General features: G+C 46.9%; 1 protein-coding gene across 1 annotated transcript in view; it reads left to right on the top strand.

Moving 5' to 3' along the window:
- LOC116948311 (nidogen-2-like) overlaps positions 1 to 19,358 on the top strand; it is an 86,762-nt gene extending 67,404 nt beyond the window's left edge. The window contains exons 17-22 of the mRNA XM_032964854.2: positions 2,129 to 2,255; positions 4,942 to 5,113; positions 6,982 to 7,139; positions 12,340 to 12,463; positions 13,927 to 14,039; positions 16,656 to 19,358. Of these exons, the coding sequence (XP_032820745.2) occupies positions 2,129 to 2,255; positions 4,942 to 5,113; positions 6,982 to 7,139; positions 12,340 to 12,463; positions 13,927 to 14,039; positions 16,656 to 16,783 (822 nt within the window). The 3' untranslated portion in view covers positions 16,784 to 19,358. The remainder of the gene's footprint in view (positions 1 to 2,128; positions 2,256 to 4,941; positions 5,114 to 6,981; positions 7,140 to 12,339; positions 12,464 to 13,926; positions 14,040 to 16,655) is intronic.
- Positions 19,359 to 20,228: the final 870 nt, after the last annotated feature.

Genomic DNA, 20,228 nt, shown 5'->3' with positions numbered 1-20,228 from the left:
CGAATCCTCAACATGGGTGGTGGAATCAACGGGCAAAGTTCCACGGGCAGAGGAACAATAGTCACGATAGCAGAGTGACAATGGGGTGGCTGTCTGCTGGTGATAAATCATGGGGCATAAATCATCGTGTGCTGGGTCATCAATCACCCGCATTGCTTAACGTTGCAATCTAATCAGTTGCAGTGAGGCAGGAACTCGGTGCGCTACCCCAGACACGACAGCAGAAATTCCAACTTCAGACACATTTGTGCTCTGTGTCGCTATACTAATTGTTTCAGAATTGTGAAGAAGGCTTTGGCAGGCAAAATATAACCAAGCCTCTCCGATGTCAGCTCAGGCACCGACAACAGATGATATCAAAGCGGATTAAATATAGATAAACAGGAGAGCAGTGCAGATTATTTTTATAAAGACGTATTTTTATTTTTTATTTTACTTCGACGAGCAAACTGTCGAAGCTGGTGGAGAAGGGTCTTTAAAAAATGGGTGCTCGCTGCCAGTTAGTCTGACGTACGGATCAGACACATGGTCACTTGCAAACAAAACTGGTGCAAGTTCAGCATCCGCGTGCACAAATTATGCACGGATTGAATGACCTTGAGTGGTGAGAGAGGAGAACGGGGGTGGGGGTGGGGGACACCTCGGAAATGGTAAACGAATACGACTCGCGTTGTTCAAAGGAAAGTAAGTGATCCTCGGCAAAGATGCAACACTGTAGGGAATGAGAACTGATGACAATCGAGTGACAGAATTTGCACACAAAAGACTAAGATCCCCCGATATAGCCTTCACAGACTGCCAGGGCAAGTGTTGATTGTGAGCACGCCAAATAAAGACAAATATCTCCCATATAGCCTTTGACACACTGTTGGGGCAAGTGCTGTTGGTGAGCGCCTATGAAGGCTGACACGGCACACAAGGGGGTGGGTGACCAGTACCGTGCCCAGCCGCATTTGTCTCCCTCGTGCTGATGTTTACTTATTTAAGGCTGAGTCGACCTCGGAGAGGCTTAAGACCGGCTCAAATATTCCGCACCGTTGTTGGTCGTGAGCGGGAATGGAACTCGGGTCGCCGGGCACATAGTGCACCACGCTAACCACTACGCCAAGGCTCCCCTCACAAACACACACAGACATCCAAAGTGGAGATACAATGAGGCCACACGAGGGACTTCGTTGTGGGGTTGTGCAAACGATTTGAAGTTGGGTCGTCAATTATCCATGGAGACCCCCCCCCACCCCAACCCCGCATCTCGAGCAGCCAACGAGGCCTGGGAAGAGTCATCATTGTTAGTGAGGGGGCGGAGGATAATGCTCCGCTACTCCTTTCCAAGAGTCGAAGGAGCAGCTGCCCTCCTGCCATCTGCGTTCCAACGCTAGTATTGAGACGAACTGCAGCTGTGTAAGAGCAGAGGCGGTCACATCGTCATCATCGTCGTCATCATCGTCATGCAAGAGGTCTGCGCTGAGCAGCGGCCGAAGATGGCGATACTGTTTATAATGGAATGAAGGGCCACATTAAAAAAAAAGTGGTGAGAATCCTTCACGGGCAAGTTGCGTTAACAGTTCGTTACAAGGAGTAATTTTCCTGATTCTCTAGTATTCTGTTAGCGGAGGGGATTATTAAACATTAAACCGACGAACTCATCTCTACCTCACTCGTACGCAGCCAGCCCCAGCATTTCCAACGAGACGTTAAATCCGCCGTACCATCCATCTCACCGTGGCCTCATGCGGGACGGATGGAATGGTGAAGGAATCCCGCTGCTGACTCTGCGAGTGTCGCGCGTTTATTGTTGCACATCGCGGCCGGCCGCTCGGCCGGCACGGTGCTTATCGGAGGTGCGGGGTACGGACGACAGACTAGAAAAGCAGTTCTAAAAAAATAAATTCTCAATCTATATTTAAAAGTGCATAGCTCCAGTGGCTTCCTAATATCGGAAGGGAGAGCGTTCCAGAAGCGCATCTAAAAGCGCCGCGCGATGCGGTGACCGTCCTTGTTCGATGGCCGGCCAAAAGCCGCTGCTGCGAGTGTGGCCGGAGTTGGCGTGACGATGGTTTACTCTCCTCGGCGACATGGGCAAGGACCTTGACGGCGCGCCGTGGATCTGTGTGCCGCTCGCGCGCAGGGATCGGTGAACGTGGGCATCGACTTCGACTGCGTGGAGGGCATGGTCTACTGGACCGACGTGGTGGGACGCACCATCAACCGCGTCGGCCTGCGCGGCGGAGAGCCCCAGAGCATCATCTCCACCGGTTTGTGTGCCGCTCCCACGCGCGAACGACGAGCGTCTTTGCGAGTCTCTCCTTCCACGATTCGATGAATTGTCGCGATTCACGGTCACGGCTGGATTCAAAGAGCGATTTATTTATTTATTTATACTGGTTTACGCCACCTAGATCGTTTTCACCATTTTATCAAAACTGTCTCATTCGTTCGTTGTGATCAAGCTGACAATTGCATGTAACTTTCATTCATTGTAAATGAACAGGGGCGGAAATGTGGGCAGTGTACAACGGCACGCCGTGCCTCAGAACACCAGACACTTGTGTGCTGGCACTTTCTGGAATTGTTACTTTTCTGCCAGAGGGGAAACGGCAGTGTACCTGGACTGCAGGACGAATAGTTGTCACAGCTGTCCAACTACATTTCCATTTTTACCACGCAGGGCTACGAGAGTGAAATCAACTCACGAATGGAAGGTTGCTTGTTCCCATTCTCAGTTAGCCACCGACTTATCATCAACATCAACGTCGTCATCCTTCCAGAATCAAGACAAATGTAGGACCACTTTTGGCATGCCTGGCTTTAGCTCCTCTCGGATGTGGGGACCTGTAAAGCTGTCATGTTGGGGCGGGGGGGGGGTGCCATCATCATCATCATCGGTGATACGCCGCGAGCGAGTCTGAACGTGGGTGGCTCACAGTGACATGTGCTGGTGCAGGACCAACCCCAGCACATGGTCGTACGACAGTGCTCGTATAATGACCGTGCTGGTCCCCATTGTACAAATGTGGAACTTCCACCACTCGCTGAGGGCTGCCAATGGGGATGAGTGCCGCCCTGATCATGCTCGTGCTGGGGTGATACTTTGACTCTGATGTGATGTGGACATGACTTGATACCGAGTCTTCAGAGAAGCTGAGCTTGCGAAATTCCTCAGCCAAAATGTTAATCTTATTTCTCATTCAGCAAAAAACTCATTGTGAAGCCAATATCTTTACAATGCATGTTTTATGAGGTGGTCAAATGTTTTTATAATGTAATAAAGCGTGTATACATATGCACGCTTAAACCCGGAATTCAATTTGACTGTATATCTGTATATGATATAATACGGTAATAATACACGGCCGTGTGTAGGCCTTCCCACACCATGTCGGTCAGGGGAAGTCGTTTGACCATACTTCACCACGCTGGTCACTGTGGCTTGGTGAAAGAGTCGCCCGGAACTGCTTGACATATAACTCGCAACCGATGTCACCCGTCGTTGGGATTTGAACTCAGTCTCTGGTTGCTTTGCACGGAGCGCTAACCACCGCTGAGCCACAATATGTTTATTATGTAAAATAAGAATACTTATTCAGTTCACTGCGAGTTATATTAGCACTTTCGAAAAGGAGGCTAAATTATACGGGGGGAAAAACTATTCTTTTTTCCAATGTAATTGTATCCTGTGATAGACATTTATGATTACGGAGATTTCAGTAATAAACTTTAACAAAAAACTTTGTACAATTGAAGTGAAAGTCACGGTGTCTGAACGCTTCAAAGTGCATTGTGCTAGCGCTCGCATCACTCGTATGCATTTACTGCCCATGAGCCAGCAGTGTAAATTTCACACTCCCAGCGCGGAAGCCACAGTCTCATTTAGGACGACTACTAGATTGAAAACTAATTTCTTTAGAACTGCTTTGTGTTTAGTTTGTTGTCCTTCCCCCGCACCTCCAATTAGCACGGTTGGCTACGTACTGTGCAAAAGATTTTAACATAAATACATACACTGATGACTTCACCACAAAGTAGTATGTACTCATTTTGTCGGTTCCTTTGGGATAATTGGCTGCGTCACCCCTTGACCAGAATTTGATCTGGGTTACATTCAGATTGCAATTGGAGCACCCTAACAGTGCCACCTGACACACAGCAAACTACAATCAGGAATGCAACGATGCATCGATTCATCAATTGAAAGGGATTCTGAACGCGGACGTGTCCATCGTACGTGTCAAGACAGATTATTTTACAATGTATGAAAATTATATGGAAATTAGCAGGGTGGCACGTTGGTGAGCGAACGGTACTGTGGAACCTAGTGACATTATTTTAGTTTGTGGCCACGGATAACATCAGTGGTGAGTAACATCTGAACTGGTCCTTGGACACACCATCACCAGCCAGCACTGACCATTCTGGTGAAGTACGGTCTTTTGAAACAACCCCCATGACTTACACGGCTTTGGGAGGCCTTCAACTGTAAATGAGCTGACCGAGGGCTCTAAGGTATTATAAATATCACACGCTATTGAGAGTTCCACCAGTGATCAACATAATCGTCATCGTACGCTGTGATTGCTGGTCGTATTGCACCAGTCCATGGCCATTCTTGGTGGAATTGATTTCCGAGTTGTCCTTCTCAAATATCCTGGGTCTTATTAATCACATCGCTTAATCCAGATTTCATCCATCACGTCCTCAGGATGATTTTTTTGGCTTCTGAGTTTTTCAAAGCCTTAAGGTTTACTAAATGCAAATTATATGCTTTTGTGACATCGAAATTACCGTCGCAAGCATATATGCACAAACGGGAGAAGATTACAAAAACAATGTATTTAATCAATTCATGGCCTCAAATTATGCCAATTACAATTACGACGAAGTAAAACAGCGCGCTTCGTGCTGCAATGCCGATGCGACGCCGGCCGTGCTCCCCGTGTTCAGACCTCATGAGCCCGGAGGGACTGGCGATCGACCACATAAGCCGCAACATCTTCTGGGTGGACTCGGGAACGGACCGCGTGGAGGTGGCGCGCCTGGACGGCTCGTCACGCCGGACGCTCGTCGCCTCCGACCTCGTGAACCCACGCGCCATCGTCGCTGACCCCGTGCAAGGGTGAGTCGCGCACCAAATGACAATGGCACGGTGGCGAGGAGATGTTAACTACCTCGCCGTGGTATACAGGGGATCGTGGGTTCGATCCCGACCCTGACGCCTGCTGTATATTTGGAGTTTTGCATGTCTTCCCCGTGGTCGAGTGGGTTTTTCTCCAGCTCCGGTTTTTCCCTCCACATTTTTCAATGTGCGTTTTTAGGGTATTTTTCCGCTAGATATGTCCACGTGATAAGCCACTTCGCTGAAGAAGTGCCAAATAGCTCAGGGAGCTTTACCTGGTAAAATAAAACATTGTTTAAGTCACGCTGGACTGTGTTGCGCCCCAGCTGTGCGGTGCAGCCCGTGAGCTGTCGGCATCGAGCACTGCCCGGTACCAACCGCCTCCTCATAGTGCCGTGGTGTTCAGAGCACAGACGCACACTGTGATCATAATCGTACGCGACACGGATGGCATTTGGGATCTGTACCGGTTTCTAAGCCTCCCTCCCCCGAGGTGAACTCAAATAAAATGAGGTCCCCACATACTGCGTGTTAACGTGTACACTGCGAAGACAGAGGCAGCTGAGTATGTTAGGTGATGGCTACATGTGTGTGTGTGTGTTGAACTTCTTTCGCACCGTACATAGCCAACCGCGCTAATCGGAGGTGCGGGGGAAGGACAACAAACGAAACACAAAAAGCAGTTCTATAGAAATGAGTTTTCAATCCAGATTTAAAAAGTGCATAGCTCCGGTGGCTTCCTAATGTTGAAAGGAAGAGCGTTCCAGACGGCCACAGAAGTGGATCTGAAAGCGCACAATGCAGTGACCGTCTTTGTTTGTTGGGCGCCGTCATGTGCTATGCCAGCCTCACGAGATGCTCTGATAATGGCACTTGCCACAAGGGTAGTCTACAAAGGATAAATCGTAATCCTTGTCTTGTTATTTGTGGTCTTGTATGTGTGCCGTGCGCTATAGATCTATAAATAAAATATTTACAAGATTTTTATACGAGCTATATTTTTCAGTTACCCTGCTTATGCCGGCCCTATAACATGGTGCCGCCACAATAGTGTATGCGACCAAATTAACAGAATCTTTGCCTGCACATTTGACGATGGTTGTATTCATGTGGGTATAGGCATGCCCCTCTAAAGCTGTGCACATTTCTGTGCGTATATCGAATTCATGTGTTTGTGCGAGCGTGTATGGGTGTACGCTTTTAGGCATGCATGCGTGTGTGTCCGTATGTGATTCTGCATGCATGTGTGTGCGTGTGAGTGTATGTATGTCTTCATGTGTATTCTTGTCTTTGTGCATGTTACGTATGTGTGTGTATGCAACTGTGCTTGCACGATAGTTGCATGTGCTTGTGTGTTGCTATAAAAAGCGTAATGTAATAATCTAATCTGCAGCCCTTTATCAATCCAACACTTGGTGAAGACCTCCTCCATTCCGTGTCGGTCATGGGGGTTGATTGACTATACTTCACCACGCTGATGTTATCTGTGGCCTGGAATTGAACTAAGGTCACCGAGTTCATAGTGCGGTGCGCTATACGCTTCGGAACCTCTCCACTCACGTTGCCGTGTCAGTGTGTACGCGTTTGTGTGTGGCTGCTTACGTGTTTGTGTGTGCGTCCATGCCAGTGTTCCTGCTCGTCTGCACACGTGCCCATGCCAGTGTTCCTGCTCGTCTGCACACGTGCCCATGCCAGTGTTCCTGCTCGTCTGCACACGTGCCCATGCCAGTGTTCCTGCTCGTCTGCACACGTGCCCATGCCAGTGTTCCTGCTCGTCTGCACACGTGCCCATGCCGGTGTTCCTGCTCGTCTGCACACGTGCCCATGCATCGTTGTGCCCCCCGTGTGCAATGCCCGTATGGCTCCAGGATGCTGTACTGGACCGATTGGAACCGCGAGGGCCCCAAAATCGAGAGCGCACACATGGACGGCACGGGCCGCCGCGTGCTGGTCGGACACGACATTGGGCTGCCCAACGGCCTGACCTTCGACCCGGCCACCCGCACGCTCTGCTGGGTGGATGCAGGTGACCGTACTCAACGTCATTAGGACTCTCGTCGATAATCGTACCGCAACCTTCACAGCGACGCGGCTCAGACATCAGAGTGCCGCACTCGTGTCGAAACGAGGTCCTCCAGTGCGGTGAGCCGAGTGTCTCAGCCCTTTATCCCAGTGACTGCGTGAAAACCATCACATTGACTATGGGATGTCACTTTAGTTTGATCATATCCAACTCTGAGACTTCAGAAATATGTCTTTGTCTTGATTCGGCTATCGTGAGACAAACACCTCTATAGCAGGGCGATTGGGAAAGTGCAGCACTCCTCGTGTGGACATGAGGTCAGTTTTGAAGGTATCTCGGAAGCAGTTCTACGGTATCAACTTCCGCTGGCCATTCTCTTACCCAGAATGACGCACAGCTCGGCTAGAGTTATGAATAAGCAATACTTCAATTGATGGGACAATGACAACAGCATGATTGGAACATAATGAATATTAGAAAAAAACAAACAAATGTAATAACGAAAACAATATGTTGGCACTGATTAAATTGTCTAACACTACACGGCACTGTGTAAAAAATGCTCTCATTGGCTGCAATTAACATTACAGGCATGGTATACACTCAACACCTACAGGACAAGTATAAATACAAGCATTGATAAATTAGCGTGCAATAATATTTTAAAAAATATTTTTAAATCCCTTTTGTATTATCTCATTGTTTTTTTCTGTCTCAATTGTTCTGTCTTGTTCAGTTTCTTAGAATAATTTAGCCCTACCATATTTTCATGTATTGTATCAAAAAATGATTTCTTAGATGTGCAATTTGATGCGTACAGCCTAACCGTGAGAATCAATTTTTATGTCAATTCTGCTGCATCCAAAACCGTTTGGAATGGCGCTGTTGTTATTTTTCTGTACGCACTTGAGAAACAACATCGGCCATTTCCAGCAACGATTCCCGCAGCCTCGATCTGCCTTGGGTGTCTCAACAGACACTGAACAGTGCTCCGAGTGTCAGAGCCACCCTCTTGCTCCGTAAACCAGCGCCCCAAACCCCCTCTGCTGGCCCTGCCTCAATAGTTTACAAAATGCGTTGTTTATCAATATATACGTAGAAGCAGCACAGAATTATCTGTCTCCACGTGTCAACGGTCTTTAAGTCATCAGTCTGTTGCCTATCAGAACCCAATATAATCCAGCAGCATTTGTTTAAGCAAACAAACATTCTGGGTCTCATCAGCAGAGTCAGGCTTCGTAAACAAATGCTGCTGTTCTTGGCAAGAGCAATTAATCTAAAGTTTGTATACACGAACACAAATAGTTTTTTTTAAACAAATCTGTTATTCATAGGAGCATGACAATTGCCCGTGTTGTGTTTCAACGAATTGTCTCCATTCAGGATCCCCGTTGACCTCAATAATCTTGTTTTATTTTGTGGTGATTCCAGTGACCTCTAGTGGCTGGAGGGGGTCCAATGAACCCAGTACATGCAACGTATTTATTTGTACAGTCCTTTTTGTCAATCCACTGCTGCATGAAGGCCTCCCAATGCCACATTGGTCATGGGTGATATTTAACCAGAGTTCGTCGATGTTGGTGCATAGTTTCAGAACATCAGTGGATTTTGTCACAATATCCTCCGCTACCTACATCATAGCAGCCAAGCACGGATCAAGCCCAGCTACGCTTTTTCTTCTGAGATCTGATGAGATCGGACACATTCTGGGTGTTTTGGCCAAAGTTTATACAACGTACTCGCACATCATATGTCAGTCAAAAAATACTGATTCTCGCACGCATGATTCAATGCGTGTATCATGGACTTACGAATTCCCTTTCACCTACAAATGCATGCACCTCTCGCTATGTGCACCTAACGAGGCACCGATTTGCACTACCCTGCATGTATTTTTTATAAAACACCACGAGACAATTCCTGCATTCAGATGTAACAATGTCCTAAATTTGGACGTTCATTTCCAGTGATTTTGCCATTGTCAAATACTGTACAGACAATCATTATTGAAGGCTCGCTGAAAATCGGATAATGGGCATAAGAGTAGCTACAATTATGATTCAACTTGTCCAGAAATTCTGTGCATTGTCACAATCCACAGTCACAATTCCATTCCATTCCAGATTCAACAACTCTAGTTTTTTTTTACATCGTTTGTGCGACTTTCTTCAGTCTATTCGCCTCATTGGAAGATTAGCATATGGTTTGCATATATTTTTTGTAAATCATAAATATTGGCTTCCCAATATTGCAAGCTTAAGCATTAATTTTAATAGCTCGATCGATGCATCATTACATGCTAAGGTACTAAAAGGTCATCGGCATTTGTGATAGCGCACACATGGATTTACTTTGTGCCGTTGTCATGCAGCTTCTGACCAAATCACCCGGAATGCACCCACAATCAGTTCCAATTCCAGAAGATAAGTGGCATTGAACCTGGACAGTGGTTGCATGGGTGACCACCTTGCACACCAGGTTGTTTATCGGCAGTTGCAAGGCCTGTGCTACGTCACGGGCAGCAGACGACGGTGTAACCGTTGTCCTGCGCTTCTATGATCCCACATTTATATTTTGTCGCTTTCATCAACCCACACTGACCTGGCATGGCAAAGTATGGTCAAATAGCCCGAACGGCATTGGGAGGCCTTCATCTTGCCGTGGATTTATCAAAGGGCTGTGCATGTACTAACCTAAACTATTGAAACTAAATTATTTTTACCAGGAAAGGCATACCGAGCTAGACAGCTCTTTTTCAGAAGCGACCTGGCCACAGGTGATGAGCTCAAGGAAAGGGCTTATCACGTGGAAATTGATAGCAGCCAAATGCTCCAAACGGATGTTTATAAATGTGGAGGGAACAACCATTGGACCCGAATACAAATCCACGGAACCAAGAGGAGAGAGACATGCAAACTCCAAATATTCAGGCGTCAGGGTCGGGACCGAACCCACGACTTCCTGCATACCAGGCGAGGGAGTTAACATCTCGCCACCGCGGTGCCACGATATCGCGCGTCATGTGCTCGGGCTCACACTGCCAGACGTTGACCCTGAAGAGTCACATTTCGCTTACGTTAGCAGCATTCATCCCACGGAAGGATAAAATCTGTTACTTATTAAGCGTGGGTGATATTACAAATTCTGCTGTAACACTGACACACAGTGGCCTACTTTGGTGAACCAATGTCATGCGATCATTATTTCTTCATCCTCGCAAATTACCAGACTGCTTGCGTTTGATAATAGCGTCCCAGTGGAGTGCTATCGTGGCGGGGCTGAGCTTGTGTTGTGTGTCGTAAAAAAAAAGAAAAACCACATCGTCTCTGTAAGCTCTCACTTGGTTTAACGAAAAGGATTGACTGACTGATCGATAGTATTCGAACATAACAACCATGGATCTCCTTAGGTAAACACAGCGATTGCAGCTCCGAGACTTGCCATTAATAAGCATGCACACCCACGCACATAAAATAACATGTCACTTACTGTTAATGAATAAATCCCACTACAATTGCAAAAAAACGAGGGTTGAATGCCTTTAACCTAAGGTGAAATCTTTTTGCAAAATTTGGCTCCAAATTAGCTTCTTTCCACGGTGAGCCATGCGAGAATAATTAAGTACACGTGCATATGCGCTCCGCATTGCCTGCTATTGACGCCCTCACTCTCCCTTAACCCGTTTGGCAATTTTTGATGACATTTTCAGTAATGGTCCGTGGCTACAGTGGCTCACCCAGCATTGATTTTCCCGGAGGGGGGAGGTGGGGGCGGTCGTGGGGGATCAGAAGTCAAGTTCATATTGCGCACGGGAACACTCGGGAAAGACGCATGGTTCTGTGGGAGCTCTGTTATACCGAATGTGATTTTAGTTACATTTTCTCAACTCTCCGAAAGCACTTTGGTGTAGGCATAAAGCTAAGGGGAGAAAATATCACCCTTTTTGTAATGGAGATTGACATCATATGCAGATACTCAGAATCCATTTGGTCTGAGTGAATCGGAGCTTTGAGGCATAGAATTCACGCTGTATTAAAAAGGCTGAAAGGATACATCAATACAAGTCTGCGAAATGCATGGACATGTTAAGGTAATTATAGACGGATTGGTGCATTAACTAATAAATCAGGAGTTTAATAAGGGTTATGTAAAACAGTTAAATGAAATCGGTCTTAAAACAATTTAAACACTTACAACAAAATTCAATAAACCTTTCATATAATTCTCCCATATCAAAATTTTAATTAAAATCGCAGATGAGCCAAATTATAGTTTTACATTTTAAATAATTATTATGTAAATGCTTAATTGTGAACTTAAGTTCCGTTAGCAATATTATTTTTTATATTTAAAAAATCTATATACTCCGATGCATGTGTTACGTACAAATTTGCGTACGCACATTATTCTTTACTTCTCATACACAGCGCTGTCGCTAAACGGACTGCTTTGGTACCCACTGACGGCAATAGATTAATAGAGAGCCATTTGCGAAATACAGTTTATGATTAGTTTCTATTCAAAGGGTACCAAATTTCTGGGAGGTGGCCAAACTGGAACACGTGGGGAGCCGGCAGCCCCTTCCTCCGTCAGCCTCGCCCACTTTTACGTACCCACGCCCACTCCACCACTAGCGCCGCTCACAGGACCTTGCAACCCTCCCCGCTTTCATGTTGGCCTCCCACCTACTGCTCATAGACTCCACCCTACTCCTCTGGCAAACCCCGCCCTTTGATTCAACAAAGTGAGAAGATGTTTTTTTTTTACTTGAGAAAAAGTCTCCATTTTCACGTAAAGCTCAGGAAGGATACCGTACCGGGACAGCCTTTATGAATTCGGGGCAAACCAGGACATTTATCAACATAAAATATTTAATTTTAATATAGCATAAAGCATGTAAAGTACATATCAAAACGATTTACAATTTGCAATGCATGTGCGGAGGTGCGATAAATCACAGATAAGCAGGAAGGGCAGCCCGGTGTTGATCCAGTGTCAAGAATTGTCCAAGCTCTGCAGGTCTTCGATATATTGCAATGTTTCAGCCAACTGAGTGTTTTTATACATTTACCCATAACTCCCACCCCCGCTCACTGTTGCTTGGCAAGACACCACAGTGTGAATTCACAAACAGCAGCAGCAGCAGCAGCAGAGGCAGCAGCATTTGCCGGTGTTTTTTTCCCTGCGCCGTGACGGACCCCAGGCACCAAGCGTCTGGAGTGCGTGCGGTCGGATGGCACGGCGAGGCGCGTGCTCACGTCTGGGATGCTCTACCCGTTCAGCCTCACCAGGCTGGCGAACTACTTCTACTACACCGACTGGAAGAGGTACGGCCACTCACCATCACCCCCCCCTTGCCCTCTTCAACTCGAACCGTAAACCGTGAGGATACGCGAGGGCGATGGTTGCCGGCAACCGTCATCGGCAATATTTGTAGCAGCAATTTGTGGTTTATTGTACATGTTGAAGTATAGCTGGCCCACACCCGGACAAATATGATCACTTCCCCCCCCCCCCGCCCTCCGCAGGAAAGAATCTTGGATAGCAAACTTCCAATTCGATCGCAGACAGAGGTCACCCACGGTGGTGTGTTTTGTAGACCGATCGTTGTTCATAAGAACACACAAACTCTGTTTCAGTTGACTCGACGAAAGTCCTCACTCGACGCCACCACCATTGCAAGTCGCCAACGTTGCTCGTGGCAATTTAATTGCCTTTGGTGATTGTCCAGAAGTTGCCCTTGCCTTGTCACGGTGTGAACGAGGTGCCATAACACGAGGCCCCTCACCTCACGATTGGAAATATGATCGGTTCTCACATGCGTGACTTGATGCATCGTGTATTGTGAACGTAGGGATTCATTTTAATTGATGAATCGATTAATTTTAATTGATGAATCGATGATGCACAGTTACATACCTAAAGGGCTAATTGTGCAACACCCCTCGGGGGTCAATATACAGGGCGACCACGTTGTGGAATATCAACAGCGGTTGTCTTTGGAGATGCTGGCCCCTGACATATGAATGTGGAATTTCGACCACAGGCTTAAGGCCACAAATGAGACAATCTCAAACTTATTTTAAGAACAGGGGAAATTTGGACTTTTTCAAGAATGCTAAAGTTACCCTTCACAATGATATTGATGTACGTCATTCATCGCGAACATCCATACAGTCCTGTGTCTAATAACCACACAGCAGATCAAAACATTTATTTTTCGGCTTCTTCCACCCACCCCTCGGCTTTGGAATTCCCTCTCATCGTCAAACTCTTATAATAACCTTGCTCAACTCAGGGAACTTATCGGTTCTTATCGATTACAGCTTCAATCATGCTCTTTGTTCTTGTCCGCTTGGTCTCGTGCTCCTTTGGGCTTGTGCTCAGCAACTGCAATAACAATTTACAAAAAAAATGATGGCCTCCATCTGTTTGAGATGTACCCATCACCTCCGCACTGCCACTAAAACTAAACTACAACATGTTTTTTTTAACCAGATAAAGCCCAGAAGTGGCCTGGCTACAAATGATAGCCCCCAAAAAAGTGGCTGAAAATGTGGAAATTTATCAGCAGCCAAATACTCTATAATGCATACTTCTAAATGTGGAGTGAAAAATCCACGCTACCACGTGGAGAGAGAACATGTAAACTCCACATATACAGGCGTCAGGGTCGGGATCGAACCCACGTCCTTCTGCATACCATGCGAGGTAATTAACATCTCGCCACCGCGGCGCCCACGACCTCTCTCACCCTGTGCTCCCTTGCCGCGTGTTCTCCACACACCAGGGACGGCGTGCGGGCCCTGAGGAACGATGGGGCAGACGAGGTGGACGAGTTCCTGCCGGGGCTCCGCACGCACCCCTACGGCATCACCATCGCACAGCCGCACTGCCCACCCGGTCAGCAGCTGTGGCAGTAGTATCACGGTAGCAGCAGCAGCGGCAAGCAGCGGCAAGCAGCAGCAGTAGTAGCAGCAGTATCGTAGCAACAGTAGCAGTACAGTAGCAACAGTGACAGGAGAAGCAGCAATAGCAGCAGCGTTACTGATATTAATTGTATTTAGAATGAAAAACAAATCTGCGACTGCTTTGGCAGTGGTTATGTCAAGCGACATGCAAACATGATTGGGAGGAGTGATCTCGTGGTCACGATCGCACCTTTTGTGCGTGCAGTATGATTGCTCTTTGATTCCAGCCTGCACGCACGGTCTGAGTCTCTCCATCGTTTTCCACAAAGTGTTTAGAGTTGGTTTATTGCTCTCGTTAAGCGGAACCATATTCTCCGCTTGGTGATCAGGGAGAGGGGCTGGTACACAACATGCCGACGGAGCGCAAGGCAGTAGTCGTACGGAATTGATGGCTGTGCCGTACCGAAAAATCCTCGTAAGGATAAAACTGGCATACAGTAATCTCATTGACCTGCTGCTGTGTAACACAATACGACCACAATTTAGATTGTTTTTTTAGGTATATGTCTTATAAAGCAAAGCTGTTGTGCATCTTGCATGCAGCGTGGTGATGTCACGTGACATGCGAGGGATGATGGGGGGACCAATATTCTTGTCACAATCTTGCCTTTTACCATTTAGGAATCACATTTTACTCATATAATCACTCCTGCTCGCCTCCAGCCTACATGCACTTTTCTGTCCAAGAGGAGTTGCTCATCATGTACGCAAAGTGTTAGAACCGGCCGATACAATTGCCCGAGCTCACACCAGCGCTATTCATTATGCAGATAGAGTCCACAGCTGTCCAGGGAACAGGCGTTGGCAGGACAGCTCCAAGGATTGCCCGCTGCTCGCCCTGATGTTGATGAATTCAGATGCAGGCAGAAAGCCCCAGCGCAGCCCCAACCCATCAAGGCCGGTCGGTCAGAGCAGATTGTTGTCTGCCTGTGTGCTCATGGGATTAAGGCGGTGCAGGGCAGGGGTGGGGGGGTGATTGCCAGACTCAAAGGGGTATGTCAGGGGCGCCGAGGCTTTGTTTTGGGTTCAGGTGTAAGCTGCAGCTAATCTCGGCCACTTGAAAGAATGATTCAACAGTGAGCATTTGCCCAGGGATAGTGTGGGGGACGCCTGCAGTCCAGGGACTACGAGGATGGGGCTAGTCGAAATGGAGACACCGAAAGTCCATCTGGGACAGTGCAGAAAGGATTTTTATTTTTTAACCTTTCTGAATAGTTTTAAGCCATAGGCGGAGTTCGACTTCTATATTGGGGGGGGGGGGGGTGGCAGGTGTTCGCTTTGTCCCTCACATTCGGAATCGCGGGTGCATGCAATTAATTTATTTTTAAACTTAATTGTAAACTACAGAAATAAATTAATAAATGTGACCAGTTTGGCTGGGGCGTTGCCCCCCCACCGTGCCCACCCCCCCCCCCCAAACTCCGCCCGTGGTTTTCCGGGGTATTGATGGCACACTCGTTAGGTCACGATGCTATGACCTTGAGTCGAATTCCTGGTCATGGCTAACATCGGCGTAGGGCGACAATTCAATCGGTTCTGAGCCTGCTTGTCTCCTCCTCCCCCCACCACCAACGAACGGTTCACCGACCCTCACTGACCAGCACAGCCAAGTATGGTCAAGAAACTCTCGCTGACTGACATGGCGTGGGAGAGGCCATCTGAGAGTAGTGTGATTAATAAGCGACAATGCTTTATACATTACCCGTGCGGGGGACTTCTCTGGTCACGGTTGTTTCCTCGCGCAACGAAATTAACATAAATAAATACACAACTAAATTAGCATTGGGTAAATATGCCAATGCTTACGCCGGAAACGATCATCCTGCAAAATATTGAGACTCACTTCAGGCTTTGCTCAATGTCCAAATTGAGTATTGCTGCTGTGGTATAAAGTTAGCACACTGGACTTGCAATACGGAGGTCACCGATTTTATCTCGAAACAACGGTGCAACTTTACTTAACCCCCCACGCACCGCTGTCCAACCAGCTGTAGAAGTGGACACGTGCATCACAATTAGTCGATCGGTAGGTTGCGTGTGGTGGGGCGAATTGTGGGCAGCACCACCTCTTCTAAGCCACCTGACCAGCGTGGAGAAGAAGGCCAAAATACCCTGCAGAGGGGCTCTCCGGAGCTCCCTCTAGTCGAGGCCCTTCTGCCAGCAGTGGTGTAACAGACTGTTGGGGAAAGTGCTGTTAGCGAGCACCTATGAAGGCCAGCACGGCACACTAGGGGGTGGGTGGACAGCACCACGCCCGGCCGCATTTTTCTCCTTCGTGGCAATTTTACACACCGCACCGGTTACTCATTTTAGGCTGAGTCGACCGAGGGGAGGCCCAGGACCGGTTCACATAATTGTCACTGGTGTTGACTGTGAGCGGGAATCGAACTCAGGTCGCCGGATTTGTAGCACTCCCCACTATATATATATATACCACGACATATATATACACACACGCACGCACGCATGCATACATGCACACAATGTTATTGTTAACAAGACATTTAATAAAGCGCACATCCGGATGTTCCCGCGTCTCCCCGTGCAGGGCAGAACCACTGCGGCGTAAACAATGGCAGCTGCTCACACCTGTGCATACCCAAGTCTGGGGGGCGCACCTGCCTGTGTCCCGACACTCCCTCTGCCACCGAGCGCTGCTCCGAGGTGCGCCAGTAACCCAGAGGTCGGACGCGGCCTCGCCAGACCCGCGGACGTTGGACGGAAACAAAGAAAGGCTTCCAATTCCCGCCGCGGCCGCCGTGAAAGACAAAAACGGAGAAACCTTCGCAAGCGTCGAATACGTTAAACGGCGAGAGCGGGAGGGTTCCCCCCTCCTACACACACACACACCACCCTACCCATGCAGTCGTTCCTGGCTGACTTCGCCAGGGCCTTGTATCCGGTCGTGAAAACAAAATGAACCCAGAGAAAATTAGCAGCCACACCGGTGAATAACGGGCAGCAGCTCGAATAAAAGACTAAACGTGGTGCCGAATGCAATGGAACTTAACACACAAAAAAAGAGCAACGGGTACACTTACACTCCGGAAGGAATAGGTGGCCAATTTGTTGGGACGAAAAGCAAATGTACGCCTACGTTTTAATTAAATGCAGTTGCAGCGCTCAAGGCCCTCTTGTCGGCTTGGCCCGGACGAGCGGGCACAGCGCGCTGCTCGGTCCGTTAGGGACGCGGTTATTTTCCGAAGGCGACATGTCACCACGTGCCGAGGGCCTCCTCTTCATTAAAAGTACACAACCGTGCTCTCCCGCGGGAATCGTGAAACTAATTTGCAAATGCGGGGAGTGTGTGTGGTTGCTAATCTTGCCGTGGGTATAATTGCGACTTTTTGATAACGGCTTGCTAGCTGTATATGGCAAATCCACACTTTTTGTATATCTTATTTGTCTTAAAGGGGGGTTGACCCCAGAAGTGAGATGAGATAATTCTACGGAGAGTTATATGCGGATTGGTTTTTTTAGGGGAATACACAACATATGTCATTAGAATCCAACTTAAATTCGTATGTTAATTGCGTAAACAAGCACACAATGGAATGCCCTCGTCGTGATAAGAGAAAAGCTGTACTTACGAAGCATTATTAAATCAATGAGAAGCACTGTGCAGGGACGTACGTTTAAGTGGCAAGAGTGGAATATTGTGAAAATGGGCACATTGCACAAGGGCACTAGTGTTATCTTCTGGGCATTGTGTTCCGAATGAAAGAGCGCCTCCGTATCCTTTTGTTGGCTCACGTTTGTGCTGCCGCAACAAAAGGAGCATCATTGTTCCGAGGCTAATTGGGGGAATTGACGCAAGCTGCCTGCGTTTGGGTGTTACACCAGAGCATCGCTCAAAACCATCAGCACTGTTGGACGACCGCTTTTAGAAAAGTTGACAACATTTTTAAAAAATATATATACACATACAAATACTTTGTCTATTCCCACTGGTAAATACGTATAGCGTCTATTCAGCCTGCCGTGTCATGTAGCCACGCACCGCCGCACACGAACACGGACTGCCACGCGAGGAAGATGTGAACATCCTGGGCTCCAAGCGCTGGTGAAATGTATTCAGTGGAGTAAAGGAAATAAATACATTTTAACGGGAATGTATATATGCACGGTTGTGGGATCGCACGCGTATGTACAAAGCACACACACACACACACGTGCTGTCATATACCCGTTTCCATGGTAACACTCGAGCGTCGTCACCTATACAAATAAATATATTTTTGGTGCTTTTTTTTTTATCAAACTTGTGTTTCAATAGTTTAAAGTTAAATTCTAACGCAGCCCACCCCAGCTCCCCGTTATTATGTTTGCCGGTTCTTTTGAGCACTGCGAGTGTATGTAATTACTTTCAGAATAAGGCCATCTTTTTTTTATTTTGTACGACAAAGGATCTTTGTCAAATACCTTATTAAAACACGTCATGCAATTTATCGTGAGGCATTACGGCACTAATTGCAACTGGTAGAGACGAATTTTATAACAGAGCCATTTTAAATGGTTTGCCACAGTATGAATCGAGCTCTCAAAAAAATAAAAGAAGCTGTACTTTTATTTACAATATGATACCTCATTTTGTATTCTGTGTAATTTTCTATAATTATATCAAAGTATCTTTTTTTTTTGCGGAAGCAATTGAAATATCAGCTGTCAAAAGATGAACGCATTTCATTTTTTTTTTCTAGGTCAAGGTGCTATTGTGTTTGTATTTTCGTGGATACCGTAGACAATTTGCTTACGTGGAAATTATGTTTAATCCAATGCGACTACTTTGTCATATTTCACGTTACACTCATTATGAATGCACAACACATCGATTATAAACGCGGCAGAAGTTAAATCGTGTTATCTCGTTTAGCGGAACACATTTTGGAGCCAGATTTGTGTCTGGGTCTTCAGCAGACTCGCAAACAACGAGACTGCAGCGCCAGTAACTAAAACAACCGCTCGTTTTGTGCTGTTGATGTCAATGCTGAAAATAGGAAAAAAATGACACTCGACAAAACTCTTGCGTATTTCAGATTGTTTCGTTCTTTTTACAAACGTAAAATCTCGGCAGATGCGGAATTATATTTTGTCATTTATGCAGTCGTAACGAGTTAAGGTACATATTGTCACACGCCCTACATGCAACGGTTTTACCTGCAAATCAAAACCAATACTGTATTTCCATGCATTGCAGCTCCTGTTCACTTGGTAAATGTGACATTCTGAAAATTAAAACCACTGCAGCTTATACCACGCGTTGTGGTGTGAATGTGCATAATAACAACACCACAGTGCTGTAGGAATAATAATTATAATACATGCAATGTGACCACATTCAAGAGTGTACTGTATTTGTATGCGTCTGTGCAAGGACATGCAGAATCAAACTTGTTTCTCTCACCGCGTCAATAATAACAGTTTACAGCCTTTTACCAAACCCTTGCCATGAGGACCTCCCAACGCCGCGTTGATTGTGTGGGTTGTTTGACCATACTTCACCACTTTGGACAGCTATGGGTTGTTGAAGGGGGAAGGCACAGGATCAGTTTCGGTATGCCATGGGCCGGGAATTGAACTCGGGTCGCCGGGTTCATGTTGCGGTGGGTTACCGACTGCCCACCACTCCACTCTTTTGTACGACATTTACTTATGCAAGGGTGGTTCGGATGTCTTGAGACCCCCATTTAATCCTCTAAACCGTCATGATTTTATTTTTAATCAGGTTTATTTGAAACCTAAATGAATATGCAATGTTAAACAATGTAAGGGGGTTAACTAATTGGGGATCACAAAACATCTGGACAGCCCTGTACTGTATACAGGTGGAGTACTGACCGAGCTATCTCCGTGCAAAATGAAACCGTTTGCGATGACATTTTAAAAAAAGCCCTCTGCTTGAATCACTCAAAGTAGTGATGATAATAATAATTCCATTTGTTTACCCAGGAAAGCCGGAGTCCCTGCCAGTCATTAAAATTGTATGGCCTGGATTTTAAAATGATGCCGGCTTGAGGTGGCTGGGTGGCTTAGAGGTCACTGCCGAGATCCTGGGTTTCAATCCACTCGATCGCCTCTGATTGAACCAAGCGTGGTGTGTTGATGGCCTCAGCACGGTCGC

The sequence above is a fragment of the Petromyzon marinus genome, chromosome 33 (assembly GCF_048934315.1).
Source record: "Petromyzon marinus isolate PM22_M1 ecotype Great Lakes invasive population chromosome 33, UKy_Petmar_22M1.pri1.0, whole genome shotgun sequence".
Lineage (NCBI taxonomy): Eukaryota > Metazoa > Chordata > Hyperoartia > Petromyzontiformes > Petromyzontidae > Petromyzon > Petromyzon marinus.
The sequence above is the reverse complement of the archived record's forward strand: the minus strand, read 5'-3'. Positions and strand labels throughout refer to the sequence as shown.